The sequence below is a fragment of the Carcharodon carcharias genome, chromosome 10 (genome assembly GCF_017639515.1).
Source record: "Carcharodon carcharias isolate sCarCar2 chromosome 10, sCarCar2.pri, whole genome shotgun sequence".
NCBI lineage: Eukaryota > Metazoa > Chordata > Chondrichthyes > Lamniformes > Lamnidae > Carcharodon > Carcharodon carcharias.
This window is the reverse complement of record NC_054476.1, coordinates 8,742,535-8,767,660: the sequence shown is the minus strand read 5'-3', so window position 1 is coordinate 8,767,660 and position 25,126 is coordinate 8,742,535. Positions and strand designations below refer to the sequence as shown.

General features: G+C 42.6%; 1 protein-coding gene across 2 annotated transcripts in view; it reads right to left on the bottom strand.

The window, feature by feature from the left end:
* ttc17 (tetratricopeptide repeat domain 17) overlaps positions 1-25,126 on the bottom strand; it is a 117,051-nt gene that overhangs the window by 26,274 nt on the left and 65,651 nt on the right. Inside the window, exon 17 of one of the 2 annotated variants that reach the window (XM_041198127.1) lies at positions 10,179-10,343. In XM_041198127.1, coding sequence (XP_041054061.1) covers positions 10,179-10,343 — 165 coding nt within the window. The remainder of the gene's footprint in view (positions 1-10,178; positions 10,344-25,126) is intronic. The other variant, XM_041198128.1, reaches the window with a different exon arrangement.

Below are 25,126 nucleotides of genomic sequence, written 5' to 3'. Positions count from 1 at the left end.
CCATCACCTTCTCAAGGGCAACTGTCCACTAAAAGCAGAACAAATCCAACCCAGCCAATTACCATACCATCAGTCTACTCTCGATCATCAGCAATGTGATGGAAAGTGTCATCAAGTGACAATCAGCAATAACCTGTTCACTGACATTCTGTTTCGGTTCTGCCAGGGCCACTCAGCTCCTGACATCATTACAGCCTAGTCCAAATCTGGACAAAAGAGCTGAATTCAAGAGAGGAGGTGAGAGTGACTGCCCTTGACATCAAGGGAGCATTTGACTGGGCGTGGCATCAAGGAGCCCTAACAAAACTGAAGTGAATGGGGATCTGTGAAAAACTGTTCACTGGTTGGAGTCATACCTAGTGCAAAAGAAGATGGCTGTGACTGTTGGAAGTCAATCATTTCAGTCCCAGGATATGAGTGCAGGAGTTCCTCAGGGTAGTTGTCTTAAGCCCAACCATCTTTCATCAATGACCTTCCATCCATCAAAAAGTCAGAAGTGGGGATGCTCACTGATGATTGCTCAATGTTCAACACCATTCGCAACTCCTCAGTTACTGAAGCAGTCCATGTCTATATGCAGCAAGATCTGGATAATGTTCAGACTTGGGCTGTTAAGTGGCAAGTAACATTTGTGCCACACAAGTGCCAGGCAATGGCCATGTCCAAAAAGATAGAATCTAACAATATCCCCTTTAAATTCAATGGCATTACCATTGCTGAATCTTCCACTATCAGCATCCTGGTGGTTACCATTGACCAGAAACTAAATTGGACCAGCCATTTAAACACTGTGGCTACAAGAGCAGGTCAGAGGCTGGGAATTCTGTGCAGTGTAACTCATCTCCTGACTCCCCAGAGCCTGTCCACCATGGTTCAGGTCAGGAGTGTGATGGAATATTCTCCACTTGCCTGGATGAGTGCAGCTCCAACAATACAAGTAGCTAGACACCATCCAGGACAAAGCAGCCTGCCTGACTGGCACCCCATCCACCACCTTCAACATTCACTCCCAGCATCACCAACACACTGGCACAGTGTGTACCATCTACAAGATGTACTACAGGAACTCACCGAAGCTCCTTCGACAGCACCTTCCAAACTCATGATCTTTACCAACTAGAAGGACAAAGGAACACTACCACCTGCAAATTTCCTCCAAGTCACACAGCATCCTGACTTGGAACTATAATCATCGTTCCTTCACTGTCGCTAGGTCAAAATCCTGGAACTCACTTCCTAACAGCACTGTGGAGGTTCCTACAACACAGATTGTAGTTCACCACTACCGTCTCAAGGGCAATTAGGGCGGGGCAATAAATGCTGGCCAATCCAATGACACCCAAATCCCATAAGCAAATTTTTAAAAAGTCAAATGCCACCTTGATATCAAGCACAGTCACACTCCCATTTCATCTCTAGAATCCAGTTCTTTCATCCATGTTTGGACCACGGCTGTTCTGAGGTCTGGAGCTGAGTGCCCCTCTGGAACCCAAACTGAGCAGTCAGCAGGATATTCCTCTGTAAGAGTTACATGACAGCACTGTCGATGACATCTTCCATCACATTGCTGAAGATTGAGATTATGATAACGGGATGATAATTGGCTGGATTGGATTTTCCCTGCTTTTTGTGGACAGGACATAAAATGATAAATTTTCCACTTTGCCAGGAAGATGTCAATTTTGTACAAGAACAGCATGTACAGAGGTGCGGCTCATTCTGGAGCACAAAGCTTCAGCACTACAGCCCAGATTGTGTCAGGGCCCATATGTATCAAGTGTGCTTAATTGTTTCTTGATAGCATATGGATTGAATCAAACTGGTTTAAGACTGGCAGCTTTGATGGTAGGGACCTCAGGAAAAGGTCGAGATGGATCACCCACTCTGCAGCTGCAAACGCAACAGCCTTGTCTTTCCCATGCGCTGAGCACCATCATCATTATATTCATGAATCCTCCTCCTCCTGTTAGTTGTTTAATTCTCCACCACCATTCATGACTGGATGTGGCAGGACTGCAGAAGTTTGATCTGATCCATTGGTTGTGGAATCGCTCAACTCTGATAACAGCATGCTGCTTCCACTGTTTAGCATACACACATGTTGTAGCTTCACCAGGTTGGCATCTCATGTCTAGGTATGCCTGGTGTTGCTTCATCAATGACCTTCCCTCATTACAAGGTAAGAAGCGGAGATGTTCGCTGATGATTGCAGAGTGTTCAGTTTCAATTGCAACTTAGATGAAGCAGTCCAGGTCTGCATGCTGCTTTGGCCGATAAGTGGCAACTAACATTTCTGCCACAGAAGTGGCACAAGAGAGCGTCTAAGCACCTTCCCTTGACATTCAACAACATTACCCTCACTGCAAACCTTACCATCAACATTCTAGTGGTTACAATTGATTAGAAAATTAAATGGAGCAACCACATGAAAACTGTGACTGCAAGAGCAGGTTAGAGGGTCTCCTTACTCGCGAAGTCTTTCCACCATCAACAAGGCAGAAGTGAGAAGTGCAATGAAATATTATCGACTTTCCTGTCCGGGTTCAGCTTCAACAACCTACAAGAAGCTCAACACCATCCAAGACAAGTAGCCTGCTTATTTGGCACCCTAAGTACCACATTAAACATTCACTCCTTCCACCATTGGTGCACCATGGCTGCAGTGCATTGCAGCAACTCACCAAGGCTTCTTTGACAGCACTTTCAAAACCTTTGACTACTACTGCCCATCAAGGCAGCAGGCACATGGGAAAACCGCGATCTGCAAGTTCCCCTGCAAATTGCACACCATCCTGCCTTGGAAATATATCGCCATCCCTTCATTGTTGCTGGGTCAAAATTCTGAAACAAGACTGTGGATGTACTTACACCACAAGACAGCGATGGTTCAAGAATATGGCAATTAGAAATGGCAATGAGTGTTTGCAATGCCCACACTCCATGAATGAATAATTAAAATAAATCCTGGCTCAAATTCTAACTTCTCACTTATATTCATAACTGATAGACCGTATAGGAACTATGCACTGATCTTCTTTTGGGAAATAAGATGCTCAGATGTATTGGCTCAGTGAGTCACTGTTCGGTTAAGGCCATCTTGAAGATTCTAGGGCATCAAGTCATATTTAGAAACTTGGCCAAGGTAGCTTGGATCCCATTTCCTGTAGGAACTTATTTTAGGTTTGTCTAACCCCAAGGGAACTGTACTGGGATACACAAACTTGCAAAGCACGCCAGGTTTAAGTCCAACTGTGTCTTCTTTCATTTTCATTGAAAAGAGGAGCCACAAGCATCTTTTGGTATCTTCATTCTTGTTGGTGCAAACCAAGTTGTTATCAGGATTTGTGCATCTATGCTCTCAGAATCCATACCTTAATCTAGAACGATACTTGCAGTTACTTGGCAAATATTTTTAAAGCCAGGGATGAATTTAACTTATTTAGCAGCTGCTGAATATGAAAGCTGTTTTAATATTTAACTTACCCGCTGCCCTGAAATTCATTAAAATTTGTTGACAGTAGGGAACATGCTAGAAATACATTTGGCAAAGTCCTCCACATAAAGAAGTACGCCATCTGCAAATTTGTTCCTTGTGGCACCAATCAATATAATAATGAGAACTTTAAACCATGAATTTTTCTTCTATTACTTAGGAAGTAAAACAACTCTTTGCTGATTCTCACCACTAAAGTGTAAACTCTGATCATTCCAGACACATTACAAAATTTCCAGTTAATGTTACCGGTCAAAAGTAGGTAAATATGGTCTCATGCAGTTTCCTATTAGTGTCTGTGCAGTGTCCACATTTTGAGTATCACAATAAGTAGTGATTATCAGAAGATATTTGGGCAGTAGAAAGCATTTAGGGAATAAGTACAAAGGTTACTCTGGATTTGAAACAACTGAGCGACTGTGTAAGGCAGAGATTGACAGCGACACTGCATTAAGATATTTTAATTGAACAAATTAGTAAGAAAGGCTGGTATAACAAGTTTTGAAAGTAATTTAAAGAATCAAAGAAATTTATGGCACAGAAGGAAGCATTTGGTCCATTGTCTCTCTGACAGCTAAAAAAGAGCGATCTCGCCAAATCCCACTTTCTAGCTCTTGGTCTGTAGTCTTGTAGGTTGTGACATTTCAAGTGTATATCCAAGCACTTCTTAAATGCAATGAGGGTTTCTGCCTCTACCACCTTTCAGGCAGTAAGTTCCAGAACCTTGCCACTCTGGGTGAAAAAAATCTTCTCAACTCCCCTCTAATCCTTCTACTTTAAAATCTATCCCCCTTGGTTATTGACCTCTTTGCTAAGGGGAATACTGTAGCTCCTTCCTATGCACATTTCTAGGCTCCTCAAAATCTTATACATCTCAATTAAGTTGCTGTTTCAAAGAAAATAACTCCAGGCTATCCAATCTTTCCTCATAGCTGAAATTCTTCAGTCCTGGCAACATCATCATCAATCTTCTCCAAACCCTCTCTAATCACGTCCTACTAGTAAAGTGGCTGGAAATTTACATAATATTTTATCTGGCCTAAATAGTTCATTGTAAAGTTCTGACATAATCGCCTTGTTCTTATATTCTGTGCCTCAGAAATAAAGGAATGAATCCCATATGGCTTCTTAATCACCTTATCTACCTAACCTGCCACCTTCAGGGATCTCTGGACATCTAGTCCAAGATTCCCAAGGGAATCAAAAATGCAAATATCAGAAGATACATGGAGGAATTTAATGTCCTTCCCCTGGGTGGCGGGCTGTGGGCATTTAATTAGATGGGAGGTTGGCCAGTGGGAATCCCGCCGCCTTCCCATCATTACCCTGATTAAGTCCGAGGTGAGAAGGTCTGTGGACGGCCTTCTCTTCCACCGCCAATTGAGGCCCTTAAAGCGGCAATTAATTCCCAATTAGGGGCCTTAGCCCCAAGCAACAGACACAGGGCTTGCAGGACGGAGGGGGATCTCTCCAAGCGGGGAGCACAACAAGCAAACCCTGTTGGGGTTGCTTCCAGTCTCCCAGGGGGGGTTCAGTGTCTGATTGAAGGACCTGGCATCAGGAAGCAGATGGCCCACAGAGAATCACCCCACCTACTTTTTCAAATGACAAGAAGAAACCTGATATAACTTTTTTAAAAATTTGAAATAGGCACCCTTTATGGGAGGAAGAACTGACAGCAAATGTAAGCAGTTATCTAAAGTCCAATTTTTAGGATTTCTCTAGGCTATGATCAATCTCATGGTGAAACAGAGTACTATCTGAAAGTGGAATTACCTGGAAAAACTCAGCAGGTCTGGCAGCATCGGCGGAGAAGAAAAGAGTTGACGTTTCGAGTCCTCATGACCCTTCGACAGAACTTGAGTTCGAGTCCAGGAAAGAGCTGAAATATAAGCTGGTTTAAGGTGTGTGTGTGGGGGGCGGAGAGATAGAGAGACAGAGAGGTGGAGGGATAAAAACAAAAAAACTGCGGATGCTGGAAATCCAAAACAAAAACAGAATTACCTGGAAAAACTCAGCAGGTCTGGCAGCATCGGCGGAGAAGAAAAGAGTTGACGTTTCGAGTCCTCATGACCCTTCGACAGAACTTGAGTTCGAGTCCAGGAAAGAGCTGAAATATAAGCTGGTTTAAGGTGTGTGTGTGGGGGGCGGAGAGATAGAGAGACAGAGAGGTGGAGGGGGTTGGTGTGGTTGTAGCGACAAACAAGCAGTGATAGAAGCAGAATATCAAAAGATGTCAACAACAATAGTACAATAGAACACATAGGTGTTAAAGATAAAGTTGGTGATATTATCTAAACGAATGTGCTAATTAAGAATGGATGGTAGGGCACTCAAGGTATAGTTCTAGTGGGTTTTTTTTTTTTTTTATTTTATATAATGGAAATAGGTGGGAAAAGGAAAATCTTTATAATTTATTGGGAAAAAAAAAAAGAGAAGGGGGAAACAGAAAGGGGGTGAGGATGGGGGAGGGGACTCACGACCTAAAGTTGTTGAATTCAATATTCAGTCCGGAAGGCTGTAAAGTCCCTAGTCGGAAGATGAGGTGTTGTTCCTCCAGTTTGCGTTGGGCTTCACTGGAACAATGCAGCAAGCCAAGGACAGACATGTGGGCAAGAGAGCAGGGTGGAGTGTTAAAATGGCAAGCGACAGGGAGGTTTGGGTCATTCTTGCGGACAGACCGCAGGTGTTCTGCAAAGCGGTCGCCCAGTTTACGTTTGGTCTCTCCAATGTAGAGGAGACCACATTGGGAGCAACGAATGCAGTAGACTAAGTTGGGGGAAATGCAAGTGAAATGCTGCTTCACTTGAAAGGAGTGTTTGGGTCCTTGGACGGTGAGGAGAGAGGAAGTGAAGGGGCAGGTGTTGCATCTTTTGCGTGGGCAAGGGGTTGTGCCATAGGAGGGGGTTGAGGAGTAGGGGGTGATGGAGGAGTGGACCAGGGTGTCCCGGAGGGAGCGATCCCTACGGAATGCCGATAAGGGGGGTGAAGGGAAGATGTGTTTGGTAGTGGCATCATGCTGGAGTTGGCGGAAATGGCGGAGGATGATCCTTTGAATGCGGAGGCTGGTGGGGTGATAAGTGAGGACAAGGGGGACCCTATCATGTTTCTGGGAGGGAGGAGAAGGAGTGAGGGCGGATGCGCGGGAGATGGGCCGGACACGGTTGAGGGCCCTGTCAACGACCGTGGGTGGAAAACCTCGGTTAAGGAAGAAGGAGGACATGTCAGAGGAACTGTTTTTGAATGTAGCATCATCGGAACAGATGCGACGGAGGCGAAGGAACTGAGAGAATGGGATGGAGTCCTTACAGGAAGTGGGGTGTGAGGAGCTGTAGTCGAGATAGCTGTGGGTGTCGGTGGGTTTGTAATGGATATTGGTGGACAGTCTATCACCAGAGATTGAGACAGAGAGGTCAAGGAAGGGAAGGGAAGTGTCAGAGATGGACCACGTGAAAATGATGGAGGGGTGGAGATTGGAAGCAAAATTAATAAATTTTTCCAAGTCCTGACGAGAGCATGAAGCAGCACCGAAATAATCATCGATGTACCGGAGAAAGAGTTGCACAACTCTTTCTCCGGTACATCGATGATTATTTCGGTGCTGCTTCATGCTCTCGTCAGGACTTGGAAAAATTTATTAATTTTGCTTCCAATCTCCACCCCTCCATCATTTTCACGTGGTCCATCTCTGACACTTCCCTTCCCTTCCTTGACCTCTCTGTCTCAATCTCTGGTGATAGACTGTCCACCAATATCCATTACAAACCCACCGACACCCACAGCTATCTCGACTACAGCTCCTCACACCCCACTTCCTGTAAGGACTCCATCCCATTCTCTCAGTTCCTTCGCCTCCGTCGCATCTGTTCCGATGATGCTACATTCAAAAACAGTTCCTCTGACATGTCCTCCTTCTTCCTTAACCGAGGTTTTCCACCCACGGTCGTTGACAGGGCCCTCAACCGTGTCCGGCCCATCTCCCGCGCATCCGCCCTCACTCCTTCTCCTCCCTCCCAGAAACATGATAGGGTCCCCCTTGTCCTCACTTATCACCCCACCAGCCTCCGCATTCAAAGGATCATCCTCCGCCATTTCCGCCAACTCCAGCATGATGCCACTACCAAACACATCTTCCCTTCACCCCCCTTATCGGCATTCCGTAGGGATCGCTCCCTCCGGGACACCCTGGTCCACTCCTCCATCACCCCCTACTCCTCAACCCCCTCCTATGGCACAACCCCTTGCCCACGCAAAAGATGCAACACCTGCCCCTTCACTTCCTCTCTCCTCACCGTCCAAGGACCCAAACACTCCTTTCAAGTGAAGCAGCATTTCACTTGCATTTCCCCCAACTTAGTCTACTGCATTCGTTGCTCCCAATGTGGTCTCCTCTACATTGGAGAGACCAAACGTAAACTGGGCGACCGCTTTGCAGAACACCTGCGGTCTGTCCGCAAGAATGACCCAAACCTCCCTGTCGCTTGCCATTTTAACACTCCACCCTGCTCTCTTGCCCACATGTCTGTCCTTGGCTTGCTGCATTGTTCCAGTGAAGCCCAACGCAAACTGGAGGAACAACACCTCATCTTCCGACTAGGGACTTTACAGCCTTCCGGACTGAATATTGAATTCAACAACTTTAGGTCGTGAGTCCCCTCCCCCATCCTCACCCCCTTTCTGTTTCCCCCTTCTCTTTTTTTTTTTTCCCAATAAATTATAAAGATTTTCCTTTTCCCACCTATTTCCATTATATAAAATAAAAAAAAAAAAAAAAACCCACTAGAACTATACCTTGAGTGCCCTACCATCCATTCTTAATTAGCACATTCGTTTAGATAATATCACCAACTTTATCTTTAACACCTATGTGTTCTATTGTACTATTGTTGTTGACATCTTTTGATATTCTGCTTCTATCACTGCTTGTTTGTCGCTACAACCACACCAACCCCCTCCACCTCTCTGTCTCTCTATCTCTCCGCCCCCCACACACACACCTTAAACCAGCTTATATTTCAGCTCTTTCCTGGACTCGAACTCAAGTTCTGTCGAAGGGTCATGAGGACTCGAAACGTCAACTCTTTTCTTCTCCGCCGATGCTGCCAGACCTGCTGAGTTTTTCCAGGTAATTCTGTTTTTGTTTTGGATTTCCAGCATCCGCAGTTTTTTTGTTTTTATCCCTCCACCTCTCTGTCTCTCTATCTCTCCGCCCCCCACACACACACCTTAAACCAGCTTATATTTCAGCTCTTTCCTGGACTCGAACTCAAGTTCTGTCGAAGGGTCATGAGGACTCGAAACGTCAACTCTTTTCTTCTCCGCCGATGCTGCCAGACCTGCTGAGTTTTTCCAGGTAATTCTGTTTTTGTTTTGGATTTCCAGCATCCGCAGTTTTTTTGTTACTATCTGAAAGTCATGGGTCAGCCATGTAGTAACAATCTTTACTACAATGTAGGGATTACAATATGGATTTTATCACCAAGAGATGATAACATGGAAAGGAAAGGTTATTTGGCCCAATAAGCCTGCCTGATCAGCCATAATCTCAGTAAACAGTGACAGGCAGGCTCGAGCGATTAAATGGCCACCTCCTGTTCTTATTTTTCAGACCAACTAGTAAGCGAGAAACAAATACTGCCATCACTAATAAATGCATCCCAATCATCATTTTAACTCAGATAGGTGGAACTCTCTTCCTCAAAAGGTGGTGGAACAAGAGTCTTTAAATATTTTTAGGGCAGAGGCAGATAGATTCTTGATAAGCAAGGGGATGAAAGGTTATCAGGGGGTAGGCAGGATGTTACAATCACGTCAGCCATGATCTTATTGAATGGCAGAACAGTCTTAAGGGGGCGAGTGACCTACTCCTGCTCTTAATTTGTATGTTCAGTAGCTCCTTCTTTTATGATTGCTGCTGACAGTATTAAAGAAATAATAATCCTCTTCTCCCCAGTAGACACCAGTCTGCCATACAAAATTCCCTCAACTAGACATAGTACAATGAGTAAGGAAATTAAGTAGAAGTGAGAATTTTGTAGGCACAAATCTACACAGGCTTGGCAAGAGTCAAATGCAAAGTGGAGGAGGCCTGGTGTTGCCAATGGGTGTAAAATCAAAGACTCCTTATTGGCATAATCTGTAATTTCTGCATCTTTCACAACATTTTTTCACCTAATCTATTGATTGTTATTATAATTCTGTTGTTTTAATTATTTCAACTCTTGAAAAATACTGTTGGAAAATACTGTTTTCAGTCAATTTTTTTCTAGTCTATATTACAATTTTAATTACTACATAAATGTGTCTTTTGGGATCAATATGCCAACACAAATAGGCAGACAAGTGTTCAATATAAATATTGACAAGTTAATCAAGTTCATTACAAAGTCCTTTAGGTGGTGAAGGGGTAATGTCACTGGGCTGGTAATCCAGAAGACCAGGCTAATAATGATCTGGGGACATGGGTTCAAATCTGGAATATAAAGTTAGTTGTAGTAAGTGACCTCGAAACTGTTGATTGTTGCAAAAACCCATCTGGTTTACAAACGCCAACAGCAATGTGGTTGATTCTTAGCTGCCCTCTGAAATTGCTTGTTAAAAAGGGCCATTGGGGATGGGCAAATGCTGGCCTTGCTAGTGATGCCCACATCCCTTGAAAAAATAAAAAACTAAGAAAGGGACTGACTTTTAAGATCAGATGGTGAAGAATCCACTGTTGAATGTCTGGACGGTTGAGAGGGTTCTTCTATAATGGCTTCCTCTGAGGACTCAATTATCTTTTCTGGATCAGCAAAATACTTCTGGTGCTCATGAGCTGATAAATCCTTCTGACTGCTGTAACAATGATCTTCTAGGAATAAGAACAAGAAATGACATGTATGTTTTAGATATGTTGGATTTGCAAAACTTGCACAACATTTATATAAAAGATTGAAGAATAGTAAATAGTTTAACACCATTTATTTTAAAAAAGCCATAAGGTTGCTTGGTGAGAAATTTCATTTTCAATTTATAATAGGAACAAAAATGCTGGAGATACTTAGCAGTTCAGGCAGCATCTGAGAAGAGAGAAAGATTGTTAATGTTTCAGGTCAATGACCATTCCTTTCCAATTTTCCAGCCATGTTTAAATGCAAGTTGTAATGGTCATTTCAATATTTGCATTTAGAAAATTAGGGTAATGAGCATTACTACTGGTCACAGGCATGAAAGTTAAGATTTCCTCTGCCCATTATTTGTACTGAAATCATAAATACAGAAGTTAAATTGTGACTGAATTTACTACAAATAGCCCAATTATGCCAACAAGTTATATACAATTATGCTGTGAAGTCTGAACCTGTGTTTTGTTTTCCAAGTGAATGAGAAAAGAGAACTGTTTTGATTTGGAATAGTAGTTTCCTACACCATTGACGAATACCTCATATTCCATATACATTATTCCCTCTGCCTCCCATAAAGAGTAGCTTTTGGCAATTCTCCTAGTCAACCATTCCCTCAAACCCCAGTTAAAATACAATGGACAGGCGCGGGGACAAAACAGCAAGCCGACCAAATACACACAACCTTCTGTGGTGTGGCACACGGAGTCAAAGCCAAATGCAATCTTCAGGCTAAGCAAGGTTAGAGATGATAGGAGATAATTTGACCATGGCACTCAGGCATAATTAATTCCCCATTTTAAAATCGTTATTTTTATAGAATACTTTTTCCATATTATAGCTTACAGTCGATTCCCAATTACTTTTAAATTTAGCTAAAGAAGAGAAGTACAGTTAGTTGGAACCCTAGAAGTTTCCCTCCAAATACGGGTTTGCAAGCTGGGAGGTGTAAAACAGAGGTACCATAGCACCAGGCGATAGAGTTTGTAATTACAGCATGGCAGTTATAAGCAGTTTCCATTGTAGTCATGGAAGGGGAATTTATAACGCAATACACAAAAGGCTCAAATTTTTAATGCTCATTTTTAATTAAAAAGGCAACTAATAGTCACTGACATGATTCTGATGCTATCCTGTCCTCCCCTGCCTGAAAGCTTAACTCCCTGTGCCAATAAGTATGGGAGCAAAAATAAGTTAATTAGCATTTGCGTCACTTGACGCTCAAATACCAAGCAGGCTCTACTGGAAGTGAAGTGGCTAAGGTTGCTGAAACATCTGGGCTCAACAAAGGAATCAAGTAATATAATGGTTGTTCAAGCTGTCAGCCACGAAGTGGTTGTGCACAAAGAGGTATAAGTTTGTGTAATAATGGTGTCTGATCAAAGAGTTGCAGGGTCTACTCAGCCTTCTGCAGTGTGCAAACCTTGCTATATTGCAAAGTGTGGAGGGAGTGCCTACTATCTCTGGCAGCATAATATGAATGTTTAATCATATGATGAAAGAGTTAACTTCCATGGTACCTGGTAATAACATGTAAAACACCTCAAGTTGTTATCACTAACTATCAGCTCATTCATTATCATTTATGAGGTTCTCAACATTTGGAAATTGTTATTGAACAGTCTTGTTCCCAGAGTCCCGGCTGTTGATACACGGTCATCTGATTTAGATTGGGAAGCCATGTCAAGAAATGCATGGAGAGCATTCCAACATAAAAAAAAAGAACTAAGTCCTTCTCCAGGATTACTGCCAATTTCAACCTAACAGCCAGTTCCTGCTTGGATTCCCTTCCGATTCTGACATTTGAGAGAGACAGAGATTTTACAGCAGCATCTAATTAAGACGAATGAGTCACCTGAATTACAAAAGTCATAGACTTAAGTTAATTATTGATCATGGCGGATACTAAATTATAACATATACCTCATTGCCGTGTTACTGCTCCATCTTTAGTTGTCATAGCCCTAAGCTCTGGAATCCCTACCTAAAACTCTTCACCTCTCTTTTCTCCTTTAAGATTTTCCTTAATACCTAGCTTTTTGACCAAGCTTTCTACATCTCTCCTAATAACCCCCAATGTGGCTTGGTGTCAATTTTTTTTTGATAACGCACCTTGGGACATTTACTATATTAAAGGCGCTGCATAAATATAAGTTATTGTTGTAGTGTGATGCAGAATAAAGTAGTTATGGTGACCTACATTGTATGTAAGTGATATTTTAAGAGCCTCATCAAGCACTGACTGGTACGCAAAATGTGTCCCATTAAAAGAAAATAAAACTTCCCACAACCATTTCAATTTTGTGTCAAAAACAGCAATATTAGTTGAAAATAACATTAGGGAATATTTATTAGAGTTTACTGAAACATTTTAAATCATCTTTCTATTTTTTTTTCAGTTTCCTCTTCACTTCAGATTCTGCACAAAAAGATGAACCTTAAACCAGGCTCACTGCTTAAGACATTCCATCTGAAATTTAAACACTAAACACACAGTTTAAAACCATACAAATGAAAGACCAAATGTTGAAAACGAATTCTCTGAACTCATCTAATGCCTTACAAAGCCCTTCGGGTAACATGTTTTGCATTCATTCAGGATGACAATTTAGACTTCAGCAGATTTCAGAGCTAGCTCTTGGTCCAGCAGAAAATACAGTTAAAGTATAGCCCTACAGTACCTTCTAGTAATAATGCTCAATTGTCTGAAACACTAAGCAATCATTTGGCTTCTCATTACTCTTACAGTCCCAACCCATTTAACTTAATATGGTTCTCTGAAGGAAACTGATACGCACTGATATATTTGTGATGTGTCCTTGGGTCTGAAGAGTTTACCAATCAGATTCCTAGCTGTGATATGACTTGTATGATAGTCAACCAACATTAACTGCTGTGTTATAAAAACAGCAAGTGCTAGAAACACTCAGCATGTCTGGCAGCATCTGTGGAGACCGAAACAGTTAACGTTTCAGGTCACTGACCTCTCATCAGAAGATCCGACTTGGACTCAACCAACTTGGGATTCCGAGGGTTATCATCTTTGCCCTTCTATTCTTGCTCACATTAATGATCAACTCGAATCATATTTTTATCCATCGCTTCGTTCACTTCAAGCCATACATCCTCAGTGTACACAACCTCCAACCTCCTCTCAGTGTAATGGCTCAGATAAATCAGAAAATAGGTGTATAACATGTAGTTTGGATTTTTGATCGTGGGAGGATGGAAATCTAAGAAAAGCAAGAAATCTGACAGCATGAAAAGTCCTGGGGAAGAATGACTAGGAGATTTCAACACAGTGAAAAGGTAAGGACGAGGAACAATATGCAAGGTTGCTTTATTTGCAGTGTAAGGGAGAGAACTTTGGAGCAGCAATGTCTTAGTAAAACTGATTTGAAAAGAAAATAAAAATCCACAACAGACAGAGAGGCTGAAGGCAAGAGAAACACCACCTGTCAAGAAAGTTGTTTTTCTTGAATACTTCTCCAGAAATGAGTGAGAGAGATGTTAGAAGGACCTTGTCAAATATGGAAGCAGGTGAGCTTTATATGCGTTTGCAAGGTTTTTTTTCTGCTTGTGATAAAAGGCAATTATAAATATTTTGGAAGTAGTTAACACAATGGAGGGGATGTGGAGTTCCATTTGAATTCAGAGGAAATCAGAACAATAAAGAATGCCAATGTATGAAAATGCTAAAGGTGCAGCCAAATGTATATGGCGGAATTTGTGCCTGTCGTTGCGAGGGACATGAAAAAAACGACATGTTGGCAGAATGTGTTTTGAATGCCGCAAGATCATAAGCATTGACCAAGTCACCCCGGCATATATAATGCTACAATGATGGTGTGAGAGACTATGCTGAACCTTTTCTTTCCTGAGCAATCATGTTTGTTTTTACAGACCGGGTAACCTGTGGGTACTGGCAAAAAAGCAACTTTCTTGAATCACATCTGTGCAGCAAGGAGGTTTGCCTGCCAAGACGTGAGATCCAATGCATCAGACTTAACCTAGGAATTTCCAGAAGGCATTCAATAAAGTGCCATATCAAAGGTTATTGAGGAAAATAAAAGTTCAGTGGTACGGGGTGGGGGGGTGGGGGGGGGGGTAGAACCAGGACGGGACGGGACATATTGGAATGGATAGAAGATTGGCTGGCTAACAGGAAACAGAGAGTAGGCATAAAGGAGTCTTTTTCAGGTTGGAAAGATGTAACGAGCGGTGTGCCACAGGGATCAGTACTGGGACCTCAACTGTTTACAATCTATATAAATGACTTGGATGAAGGGATTGAAGGGATGGTTGCCAAATTTGCTGATAACACAAAGATAGGTTGTAAAGAGGAAATAAGGAGGCTACAGATATAGATAAGTTAAGTGAATGAGCAAAGGTCTGGCAGATAGAGTTTAATGTGGGAAAATGTGAAATTGTCAATTTTGGCAGGAAGAATAAAAGGGAAGCATATTATCTAAATGGTGAGAGATTGCAAAGCTCTGAGGTGCAGAGGGATCTGGGTGTCCTAGCAGATGAGTCAGAAAAATCTAGTGTGCAAGGCACAGCAGGTAATGAGGAAAGCTAATAGAATGGTATAATTTACTGAGGGGAATTGAATACAAAAGTAGGGAGGTTATGCTTCAGTTATGACACAGCAGTTGGTAAAGGCTGTTATTTAAAATCCCAGAGGAAAACTTTAAACAACAACTGTCATAACCTATATTTTCAAGTGGTATGTTTGAGGTGCAGCTCTAAATTCAGGAATAAGACCACCAGTTCACGAGAGGTTTTTATATCAAACTACATGAGCCATTTATTAATTTACACAAGTTAAACATATACACATGGCTACAAATTACTATCATAACTTTTTAATAAATTCTTAAACTAATTTCCACTTAAGGCAACAACAATCCATAGACTTTAAGCAGACACCAGGCAAAGCATTTTCATCTGACAAATTCAAAATGAGGTGCTTTTCATTTTGGTTCCTTTGCAGACAATTGTAGGCTTACAGCTGCTTTGATGTTACATGCCTCTACCCTGCACACACAAAACTTCTTTCCGTTATAGGCAGCAATTCTCTTTGAATGTAAATTCTCATTGTATCATCAGGCCCTTTGAACTCCACCTTGAACAAGTTTCATAGTACCCTTTCATAGTACCAATGTTATTAGTAATAGAAACATTGATTGGTGTCTCCTAGCTAGGTGCAAGATTTCACTCCCCTTGAATGCTTGACTCAACAAAATGCAAATGTACTCTTTACCTCTCTGTTTACATCTCAAAACTACTATACATCAAAGCAGCCAGACCAGCTGGCTTTAATCCAATTAAAACACACACCCACAGACTAAACTTCTTTCTAAAAAAATAATTTCCAATAATATTATATACATTAATAGCTCATGACAGTTGTACAGGGCATTGGAAGGCAACAACTGGAATACTGTGTACAGTATTGGTCACTTTATTTAAGGCAGGATGTAAACACATTGGAAGCAGCTCAGAGAAGGTTTACCAGACTAATACCAGGAATGGGTGATTGTCTTATGAGCAAAGGTTGGACAGACTAGGCTTGTATCCACTGCAGTTTAGAAGGGTAAGGGGTGACTTGATTGAAACATAAAAGATCCTGAGGGGTCTTGACAGGGTGGATGTGGAGAGGATGTTTTCTCTTGTAGAAGAATCTAGAACTAGAGGTCACTGTTTAAAAATAAGAAGTCGCCCATTTAAAATGGAGATGAAGCGAAAAATTTTCATTCGGAAGGGTCGTGGGTCTTTGGAACTTTCTTCGTGAAAGGTAGTGGAAGTAGAGTCTTTGAATATTTTTAAGGCAGAGGTCAATAAGATTCTTGGTAAGCAAGAGGGTGTTCATGGGATGTGGGCTTCACTGGCTGTGCATCTTGTAGATGGTACACATCGCTGCCACTGTGCGCTGGTCATTGAGCAAATGAATGTTTGTAATGTGGTGGTGCCAATCAAGCGGGTTGCTTTGTCCTAGATGGTGTCAAGCTTCTCGAGTGTTGAGGGAGTGCAATCCAGGCCAAGTGGGCAGTATTCCATCATACTCTTGACTTGTGCCTAGTAGATGGTGGACAGGCTTTAGGGAGGCAGGAGGTGGGTTACTCGTTGCAGGATTCCTAGCCTCTGATGACTTGCTCTTGTAGCCACAGTACTTATTTGGCTAGTCCAGTTCAGTTTCTGGTCAATGGTAACTACCATGAAGTTGCTAGTGGGGGATTCAGCGATGGTAATGCCATTGAACATCAAGAGGCGATGGTTGGATTCTCTCTTGTTGGAGATAGTCATTGCCTGACACTAGTGTAGTACGAATATTACTTGCCACTTGTCAGCCAAGCCTGGATATTGTCCAGATCTTGCTGCATTTAGACATAGACAGCTTCAGTGTCTGAGTTGTCGTGAATAGTGCTGAACATCATGCAATCATCAGCGAACCTCCCCACTTCTAACCTTATGATGGAAGGAAGGTCATTGATGAAGCAGCTGAAGATAGTTGGGCCAAAGACACTACCCTGAGGAACTCCTGCAGTGATGCCCTGGAGTTGAGATGACTGACCTCCAACAACCACAACCATCTTCCTTTGTGCTAGGTATGACTCCAACCAGCAGAGAGTTTTCCCCGATTCCCATTGACTCCAGTTTTGCTAGGGCTCCTTGATGCCACACCCGGTCAAATGTGGCTTTGATGTCAAGGGCAGTCACTCTTACCTCACCTCGGGAGTTCAGCTCCTTTGTCCACGTTTGAACCAAGGCTGTAACGGGGTCAGGAGCTGAGTGGCCCTGGCGGAACCCAAACTGGGCGTCAATGAGCAGGTTATTGCTAAGCAAGTGCCGCTTGATAACACTGTTGATGACCTCTTCCTTTACTTTACTGATGATGGAAAGTAGACTGATGGAGTGGTAATTGGCCGGGTTGGATTTGTCCTGCTTTTTGTGTACAGGGCAATACCTGGGCAATTTTCCACATAGCTGGGTAGATGCCAGTGTTGTAGCTGTACTGGAACAGCTTGGCTAGGAGCACAGCAAGTTCTAGAGCGCAAGTCTTCAGTACTATTGCTGGAATGTTGTCAGGGTCCATAGCCTTTGCAGTATCCAGTGCCTTCAGCCATTTCTTGATATTGCTTGGAATGAATTGAATTGGCTGAGGACTGCCATCTGTGATGCTGGGGACCTCTGGAGGAGGCCGAGATGGATCATCCACTCGGCACTTCTGGCTGAAGATTGTAGCAAATGCCTTATCTTTTGCACTATTGTGCTGGGCTTCTCCATCATTGAAGATGGGGATATTTGTGGAGCCACCTCCAGTGAGTTGTTTAATTGTCCACAATCATTCATGACTGGATGTGGCAGGACTGCGGAGCTTAGATCTGATCCATTGGTTGTGGGATCACTTAGCCCTATCACTTGCTGCTTATGGTGCTTGGCACGCAAGTAGTCCTCCTGCATTATAGCTTCATTAGATTGACACCTCATCATTAGATATGCCTGGTGCTGCTCCTAGCATGCCCTCCTGTACTCTTCATTGAACCAGAGTTGATCCCCTGGCTTGATGGCAATGGAAGAGTGGGGGATATGCCGGGCCATGAGGTTCCAGATTGTGTTCGTACAATTCTGCTGCTGCTGCTGATGGCCCACAGCGCCTCATGGATGTGCAGTATTGAGTTGCTAGATCTGTTCGAAATCTATCCTATTTAGCATGGTGGTCGTGCCACACAACACGATGGAGGGTTTCTTCAATGTGAAAGCTAGGACTTTGTCTCCACAATGACTGTGCGGTGGTCACTCCTACTGATACTGTCATGGACAGATGCATCTGCAGCAGGCAGGTTGGTGAGTATGAGACCAAGTATGTTTTTCCCTCTTGTTGGTTCCCTCACCATCTGCCGCAGACCCAGTCCAGCTGCTATGTCTTTTCGGGCTTGACCACCTCAGTCAGTATTGGTGTTACCGAGCCACTCTTGGTGGTGGACATTGAAGTCCCCCACCCAGAGCAAATTCTGTGCCCTTGCCGCCCTCAGTGCTTCCACCATGGAGGAGCACTGATTCATCAGCTGAGGGAGAGCGGTACATGCTAATCAGCAGGAGGTTTCCTTGCCCATGTTTTACCTGATGCCATGAGACTTCAGTGGTAGGTGGGATGCAGATTTTAGGTTATCAGATCAGCCATGATCTTATTAAATGGTGGAACAGGCGCTAGGGGCTGAATGGCCTACTCCTGCTCCTTGTTCGTATGCACCAATGATCAGAAACAACTAAAAAAGCATTGAGTTATAGGTTTGTCGTATTGCTATTTGACTGTATTCTTTCCCCAAAACTGTATCCAATGGATCCCTAGGGGGTACTTAATAATGGAGTGCGTGTAAAAGGGAAGTCTAATGAAGGAACTAGTGTTTCATATACTTAGCTACCAAGCAAAAAGCCATTTGACCAATTTTAGATTGGATTATTATTGTAGACCATAGGTTCCATTTAATTTTCCTTCCTTAGAAAAGCTGGCAACTCACAGGAAGCCACTCATGGTCTAATGAAAATACAGATTCACAATCATGAGTTACAAGAAAGTTTCACACAGACCTCCAGCTATCGTTATTGATGGGCAGACTTTAGAAGTCATTGAAAGCTTCCTAGATCTCAGCAGCTATCTTTCTCAAAATGTCAACACTGAAGAAGAGATCCAGCATAAAATAATGTGTGCCAGTGCAGCTTTCCAAAAACCGCACAATTAGATCATCAACAACACAGATCGCCATAAACAGATTAAGGAGTTAGTCTACAATGTTGTTTTGTTGTCTCCATCCTTCCATATATAAATGAGACTTGGATCACCTACCAAAGGCAACTTTGGGCACTGGTGTCTGTGCAGAGTATTCAAAGGCAAGCAGCAAGACAGGCGAATAAACTCCAGCATTCGCAACGAAGCCAATTTCTCCAGCGTCACAACCATGATCATACAAACTCAGTTCCACCTGTCTGGACACTGCATTCCCATTCCAAACACTCAGCTTCCGAAGCAGATCCTCTTTTTACAAATTAGGGATGGTACCCGCTTTCAAGGAGGACAGAGAAAATGTTTTAAGGACACTCTGACGGCCTCATTGAAAATGGAACAAAAGGGAGGAAATTGCCACACATCATAATATGTGGCAGTGTTTCTTCCAACAAGTCACAACAAAGTCAGAAACTGGTGCAGAGAAGCGACGAAAGTGGAAGGGGAGAGAGCAGAATCTGGACTGAGAGCCCCCTATCCTTAGGATAATTGCAATGGTTCAAGTAGGCAATTCACCACCACCTTCTCAAAGGCAAAAAGGGATGGGCATTAAATGCTGGCCTAGCCAGTGATGCCCACATCCCATGAATAGACAAAAAAAAACCTCAAAGGCCTGTTCTTCCAGGATTGGCTTACTGAGTCACTTGTGAGAGGACACCCAAATCATGAGGCCTGGCAGACGTTATCCTTGTTTCAAGGGACTGAGGGCAACGACATTAAGTCTAGTAAATTTTTGAAGCTGGGAATTTTTCAACAGAAAATAGATCTGCCAAAATACAAGTAAACGCAAAGCTCAAAATCAGCTTTAAAACCCACAAAACCAACAAGCTCAACAAAAGATACAGCACCCATCTCAGATACTATGTTCTCCACTTAACCATTGTGAGCTTTGACAGTCCTTTAAATGATCCTGTTCCAGTGCCACTCCGTTGTTCAGTTATGTGGAGCTGTCCTTCCTTAGCTCCGCTCTTACCCATCTAATCTAATCGTAATCAGAGCACTTCAAGCAAATATTACACAAGATATTTATCTCAGAGCTCTCTGTCAGATTTATGTTCTTGGGCGAATGAAGCGAGAGCGAAAAATTGCAGGGGCACTGGCCATAATTTTCCTGTCTTCCTTAGACTCGGGTGGTGCCAGAGGACTGAAGATCCTCAAATGTTATACGTTTGTTCAGAAAAGGATGTACTGATAAGTCCACAGTACACGGACATGCTACACAACAGATTTATGAGCAAAAGTTATAGCTCATGGAATAAAAGGGACTTGAATAAGAAATTGGCTGAGTAACGGGAAACAGAGTAGTGGTCAATGTTGCTTTTCAGATTGGAGGAAGATTTATAGTGGAGTTCTCCAGGGGTCACTGCTGGGACCCTTGCTCTTCCTGATATATAATAATGAATTAGACCTTGTTTAACAGGGCACAACTTCAAAATTTACAGATGATACAAAACTAGGAAGTAATGCGCACTGTGAGGGGGCTAGTAGAACTTCAAAAGGACAGTTTGGCGGAATGGACGGACAAGTGGCAGAACAAATTTATCATGGAGAAGCGTGAAGTGATTCATTTTGGTAGGAAGAATGTGGACAGACAATATAAAATAATGGGGTACAAATCTAAAGAGGGTGCAGGAGCAGAGGAACCTGGGCGCATATGGACATAAATTGTTGAAGGCGGCAGGACAGATCAAGTAAGTGGTTAATAAAGCGTATGGCATTCTGGGCTTTATCAATAGGGGCATAGAGTAAAAAAGCAAGGAAGTTATGTTAAACCTGCATAAAACAATGATTCAGCCTCAAATAGCATCTACTTCTGGGCACATTTTAGGAAGGGTGTGAAGCCATTAGAGAGGATGCAGAAAAGGTTCACAAAAATGTTCCAGGGATGAGGAACTTCAGTTACATAGATAGATTGGAAAATTTGGGACTATTTTCTTTGGAGAAGGTAAGGTTGAGGGGAGATTTGATAGAGGCATTCAAAATCATTAGGGGTCTGGACAGAGGAGATAGGGAGAAACTATTCCCATTGGTGGAAGGATCGAGAACAAGAGGGCACAGATTTAATGTAACTGATGAAAGAAGCAATGGCAACATGAGGAAAAGCATTTTTACACGAGTGCTTAGGATCTGGAATGCACTGTTTGAGCATGTGTTGGCAGGAGGTTCAATTGAGGCATTTGAGAGGGAATTGGATTGTCACCTAAAAAGGAAGAATGTGCAGGGTTTCGGGGAGAAGACGGGGAAATGACATTAGGTGAATTGCTCCTTTGAAATGCCAGCACAGACACGATGGGCCAAATGGTTTCCTTCCATGCTGTAACCTCTGATACCACGATTAAATAAAGCAGGAAGAAGGGGAACAACTGGCATGGGAAACAATAAAAAATGAACTCTCACCAGTAGCAAATTAAACAGATTGGATAATGGTACCGCGTTTGTGATGTAGCCTGATACTAACTATAGCTTTGAGTGAGCAGAACTAATACCCGGATTTTAATTATAGCCCCAAGGTGGCTTTTTCAAAGGTACAACAGGAGCACAATGTTCTTAGATAAAAGATACACAAAAACAGATCAGTTAAGCCCAGGGACATTTCCAGCACTGTAACTTGAAAACTGTGTCAAGTCCATCTTGTTATAATTCAACTAGTCAGCTATTATTTATCACTCAGAATTACAACAAAAAAAAATCCAATTTCCATGGCAGGTGCAGGTCTATATCTAATCTCCAATTTTTAATCTTGTTGATATGTTCATTTAGGAAAAAAACTAAATTTGAAACATTATTAAAATTCTAACAGATTTTGAATCGAATTTCGACTGAATGCTAGTGACACAAAATTGTAATAAAATAGTAGATTGTTTTGTGTGCGTTGATAAAGTTAGACAAGCACAGCAAAATGGAAAAGACAAAAATATCATGAAAATAGAATTCAGAAATATAAAACGTCAAAATACAGAAATCCTGTCCAAGTGAACTGTTCAAGGGCAAGATTTCAGAACTCAACATTTCTACATCATTGATGCAGTAATTTATCATCTCAGTTGTCAGCTTTGGCTCACCGGTAGTGCTCTCATCAGAGTCAGTAGATCATGGGGTCAAGTCGCGTTCCAGGTTAACACTTCTGTGCAGTACTGAGGTGCTGCTGCACAGTCACAGAGTTGCCATCTTTTGGATAAGGTATTTTTTTTATTCTTTCATGGGGTGAGTGCGTTGCTGGCCAGGCCTGCATTTATTGCCCATCCCAAATTGTCTTTGGTAAGGCGGTCATTCGCCACACTCTTCAACTGCTGTAGTAGTACCATGTACGGCTGGTGCACCCACAGTGCTGTTAGGAAAGGAGTTACAGGATTTTGACCCAGCGACAGAGAAGGAACGATGATATAGTTCCAATTCAGGATGGTATGACTCTTGGAGGGGAATTTGCAGGCTCTGGTGTTCCCATGTGTCTGTTTCCCTTGTTCTTCTAGGTTGTAAATGTTGTGGGTTTGGAAAGTGCTGTCGAAGGAGCCTTGGTGAATTGCTGCAGTGCATCTTATAGATGGTACACACTGCTGCCACTGTACGTCGGTTGTTGGAGGTAGCGAATGTTTAAGGTGGCGGATGGGGTGCCAATAAAGGCGATTGCTTTGCCCTGGATGATATCGAGCTTCAGAGTTGTTGGAGCTGCATTCATCCAGGCAAGTGGAAAGTATTCCACTGTACTCCCAGCTTGGGCCTTGTAGATGGTGAACAGGATTTGGGGAGTCAGGAAGTGAGTTACTTGTTGCAGAACTCCCAGCCTCTGACGTGCTCTTGTAACCACATTATTTATATGGCTGGTCCAGTTCAGTTTCTGGTCAATGCCAATCCCCAAGGATTTGGGGGGATTCAGCGATGGTAATGCCATTGAATGTCTCATTGGAAATTTTAATTGCCTGGCACTTGTGTGGTGCGAATGTTACTTTCACTTATCAGCCCAGGTCTTGCTGCATATGGACATGGACTGTTTCAGTATCTGAGTCATTGCAAATGGTGAACATTGTGCAATTATTAGTGAGCATCCTCATTCTGACCTTATGATGGAAGGAAGGTCATTGATGAAGCTGAAGACGATTGGGCCTAGGACACTACCCTGAGGAACTCCTGCAGTGATGTCCCGGGACTGAAATGATTGACATCCAACAACCAGACTGTCTTCCTTTATGTAAGATATGATTTCAACTAGTGAAGAGTTTTCCCCCCCAATTCCCACTGACGCCAGTTTTGCTAGGGCCCCTTGATGCTACATTCGGTCAAATGCGGCCTTGATGTCAAGGGCAGTTACTCTCACTCCACTTCTTGAGTTCAGCTCATTTGTCCATGTTTGGATCAAGGCTGTAATGGGGTCAGGAGCTGAGTGGCCCTGGCAGAACCCAAACTGAACATCAGTGAGCAGGTCAAAAACAGAATTACCTGGAAAAACTCAGCAGGTCTGGCAGCATCGGCGGAGAAGAAAAGAGTTGACGTTTCGAGTCCTCATGACCCTTCGACAGAACCCGTCGAAGGGTCATGAGGACTCGAAACGTCAACTCTTTTCTTCTCCGCCGATGCTGCCAGACCTGCTGAGTTTTTCCAGGTAATTCTGTTTTTGTTTTGGATTTCCAGCATCCGCAGTTTTTTTGTTTTTATCAGTGAGCAGGTTATTGCTATCCACGTGCTGCTTGATAACATTGTCAACAACAATTCCGTCTCACTGCCGATGAGTGAGAATTTGGGGCGGTAATTGGCCAGACTGGATTTGACCTACTTTTTGCAGACAGGACATACCTGGGCAATATGCCACGTTGCCTGTGGTGTAACTGTATTGGAACAGCTAGGTTAGGGATGCAACTATTTCTGGAGCAAAAGTCTTTAGTACTGTTGCTGGAATATTGTCACAACCCACAACCTTTCCATTATCTGGTTATTAAACTGAATATTAAACTCTAGCCTCTCAGGTGGCTGCAAAACAATCCCAAGGTACTTTACAAGTACAGCATGGTATTTCTCCTGATGTCCCAAACCAAAACATAATCTGACCATTTAGGAATAGAAGTAGACGATTAAACCCCTACAAGCCTATTCCTCCACTTAATTAGATCATGGATAATTTGCACCTCCACTCCATATAATGTCTTTACTCAGGACCCTTCATTAACAAAAAGTCTACCTCAACCTTTCAAATTTTAATTAACCCAATATCTACAGTTATTTGGAGTTCCAAATTTTCACTGCCCTTGTCTAGTGTATGCATGTTTTGTTCAAGAGACTTCCTAATTTCACTCCTAAATTCTTTGTTTACTATTTATATCTGTGCACTACCTTTTAACTGTACTTGGACATCTAAATTTCTTTGCTCCGCCACAGCTTCTCACCATTAAGAAAATATTCCAATTTATCTTTTTTCAGATCCAAAGTGCATGACATGTACTTACATTGAACTCCATATATCCTAGCTCTGCCCATTCACTTAGTCTATACACCTTTGAAACTTATTGCTCCCATCAACATACCTTACAAGTCTGTAATTACCTGGTTTCTCCCTCCTCACCCTAAATAACAGACTGCCCATTTGCAATTTTCCAATCTAAAGGCCTAATTCCTGAATTTTGCTGTGTGGAACAGTGTTGTTTGCAGTTTGGCTGCCCTATTGGTCTATATTGCCAAAGCTTCCCTGACGAATTCACGTTTATCTTTGGGTCACTTCGCATATACATTTGGTCAAAGTTTCTAAGGGATTAATTTGGACAAAGACATAAGTTACCAACTGACAAATATAATTCACAGGGCTACCGATTTAAGTTTAATTAAGTTTTATACTAGGTGTAGAAGAATAAATTGAGACTTGAGATCATAGATATAAGATAAGGCCATTTAGCCCCAAGATTCTGTTCCACCATTCAATCAGATCATTGACGGCCCATCTTTGTCCTATATCCCTTAACGTCTTTGATTAACAAATACCTA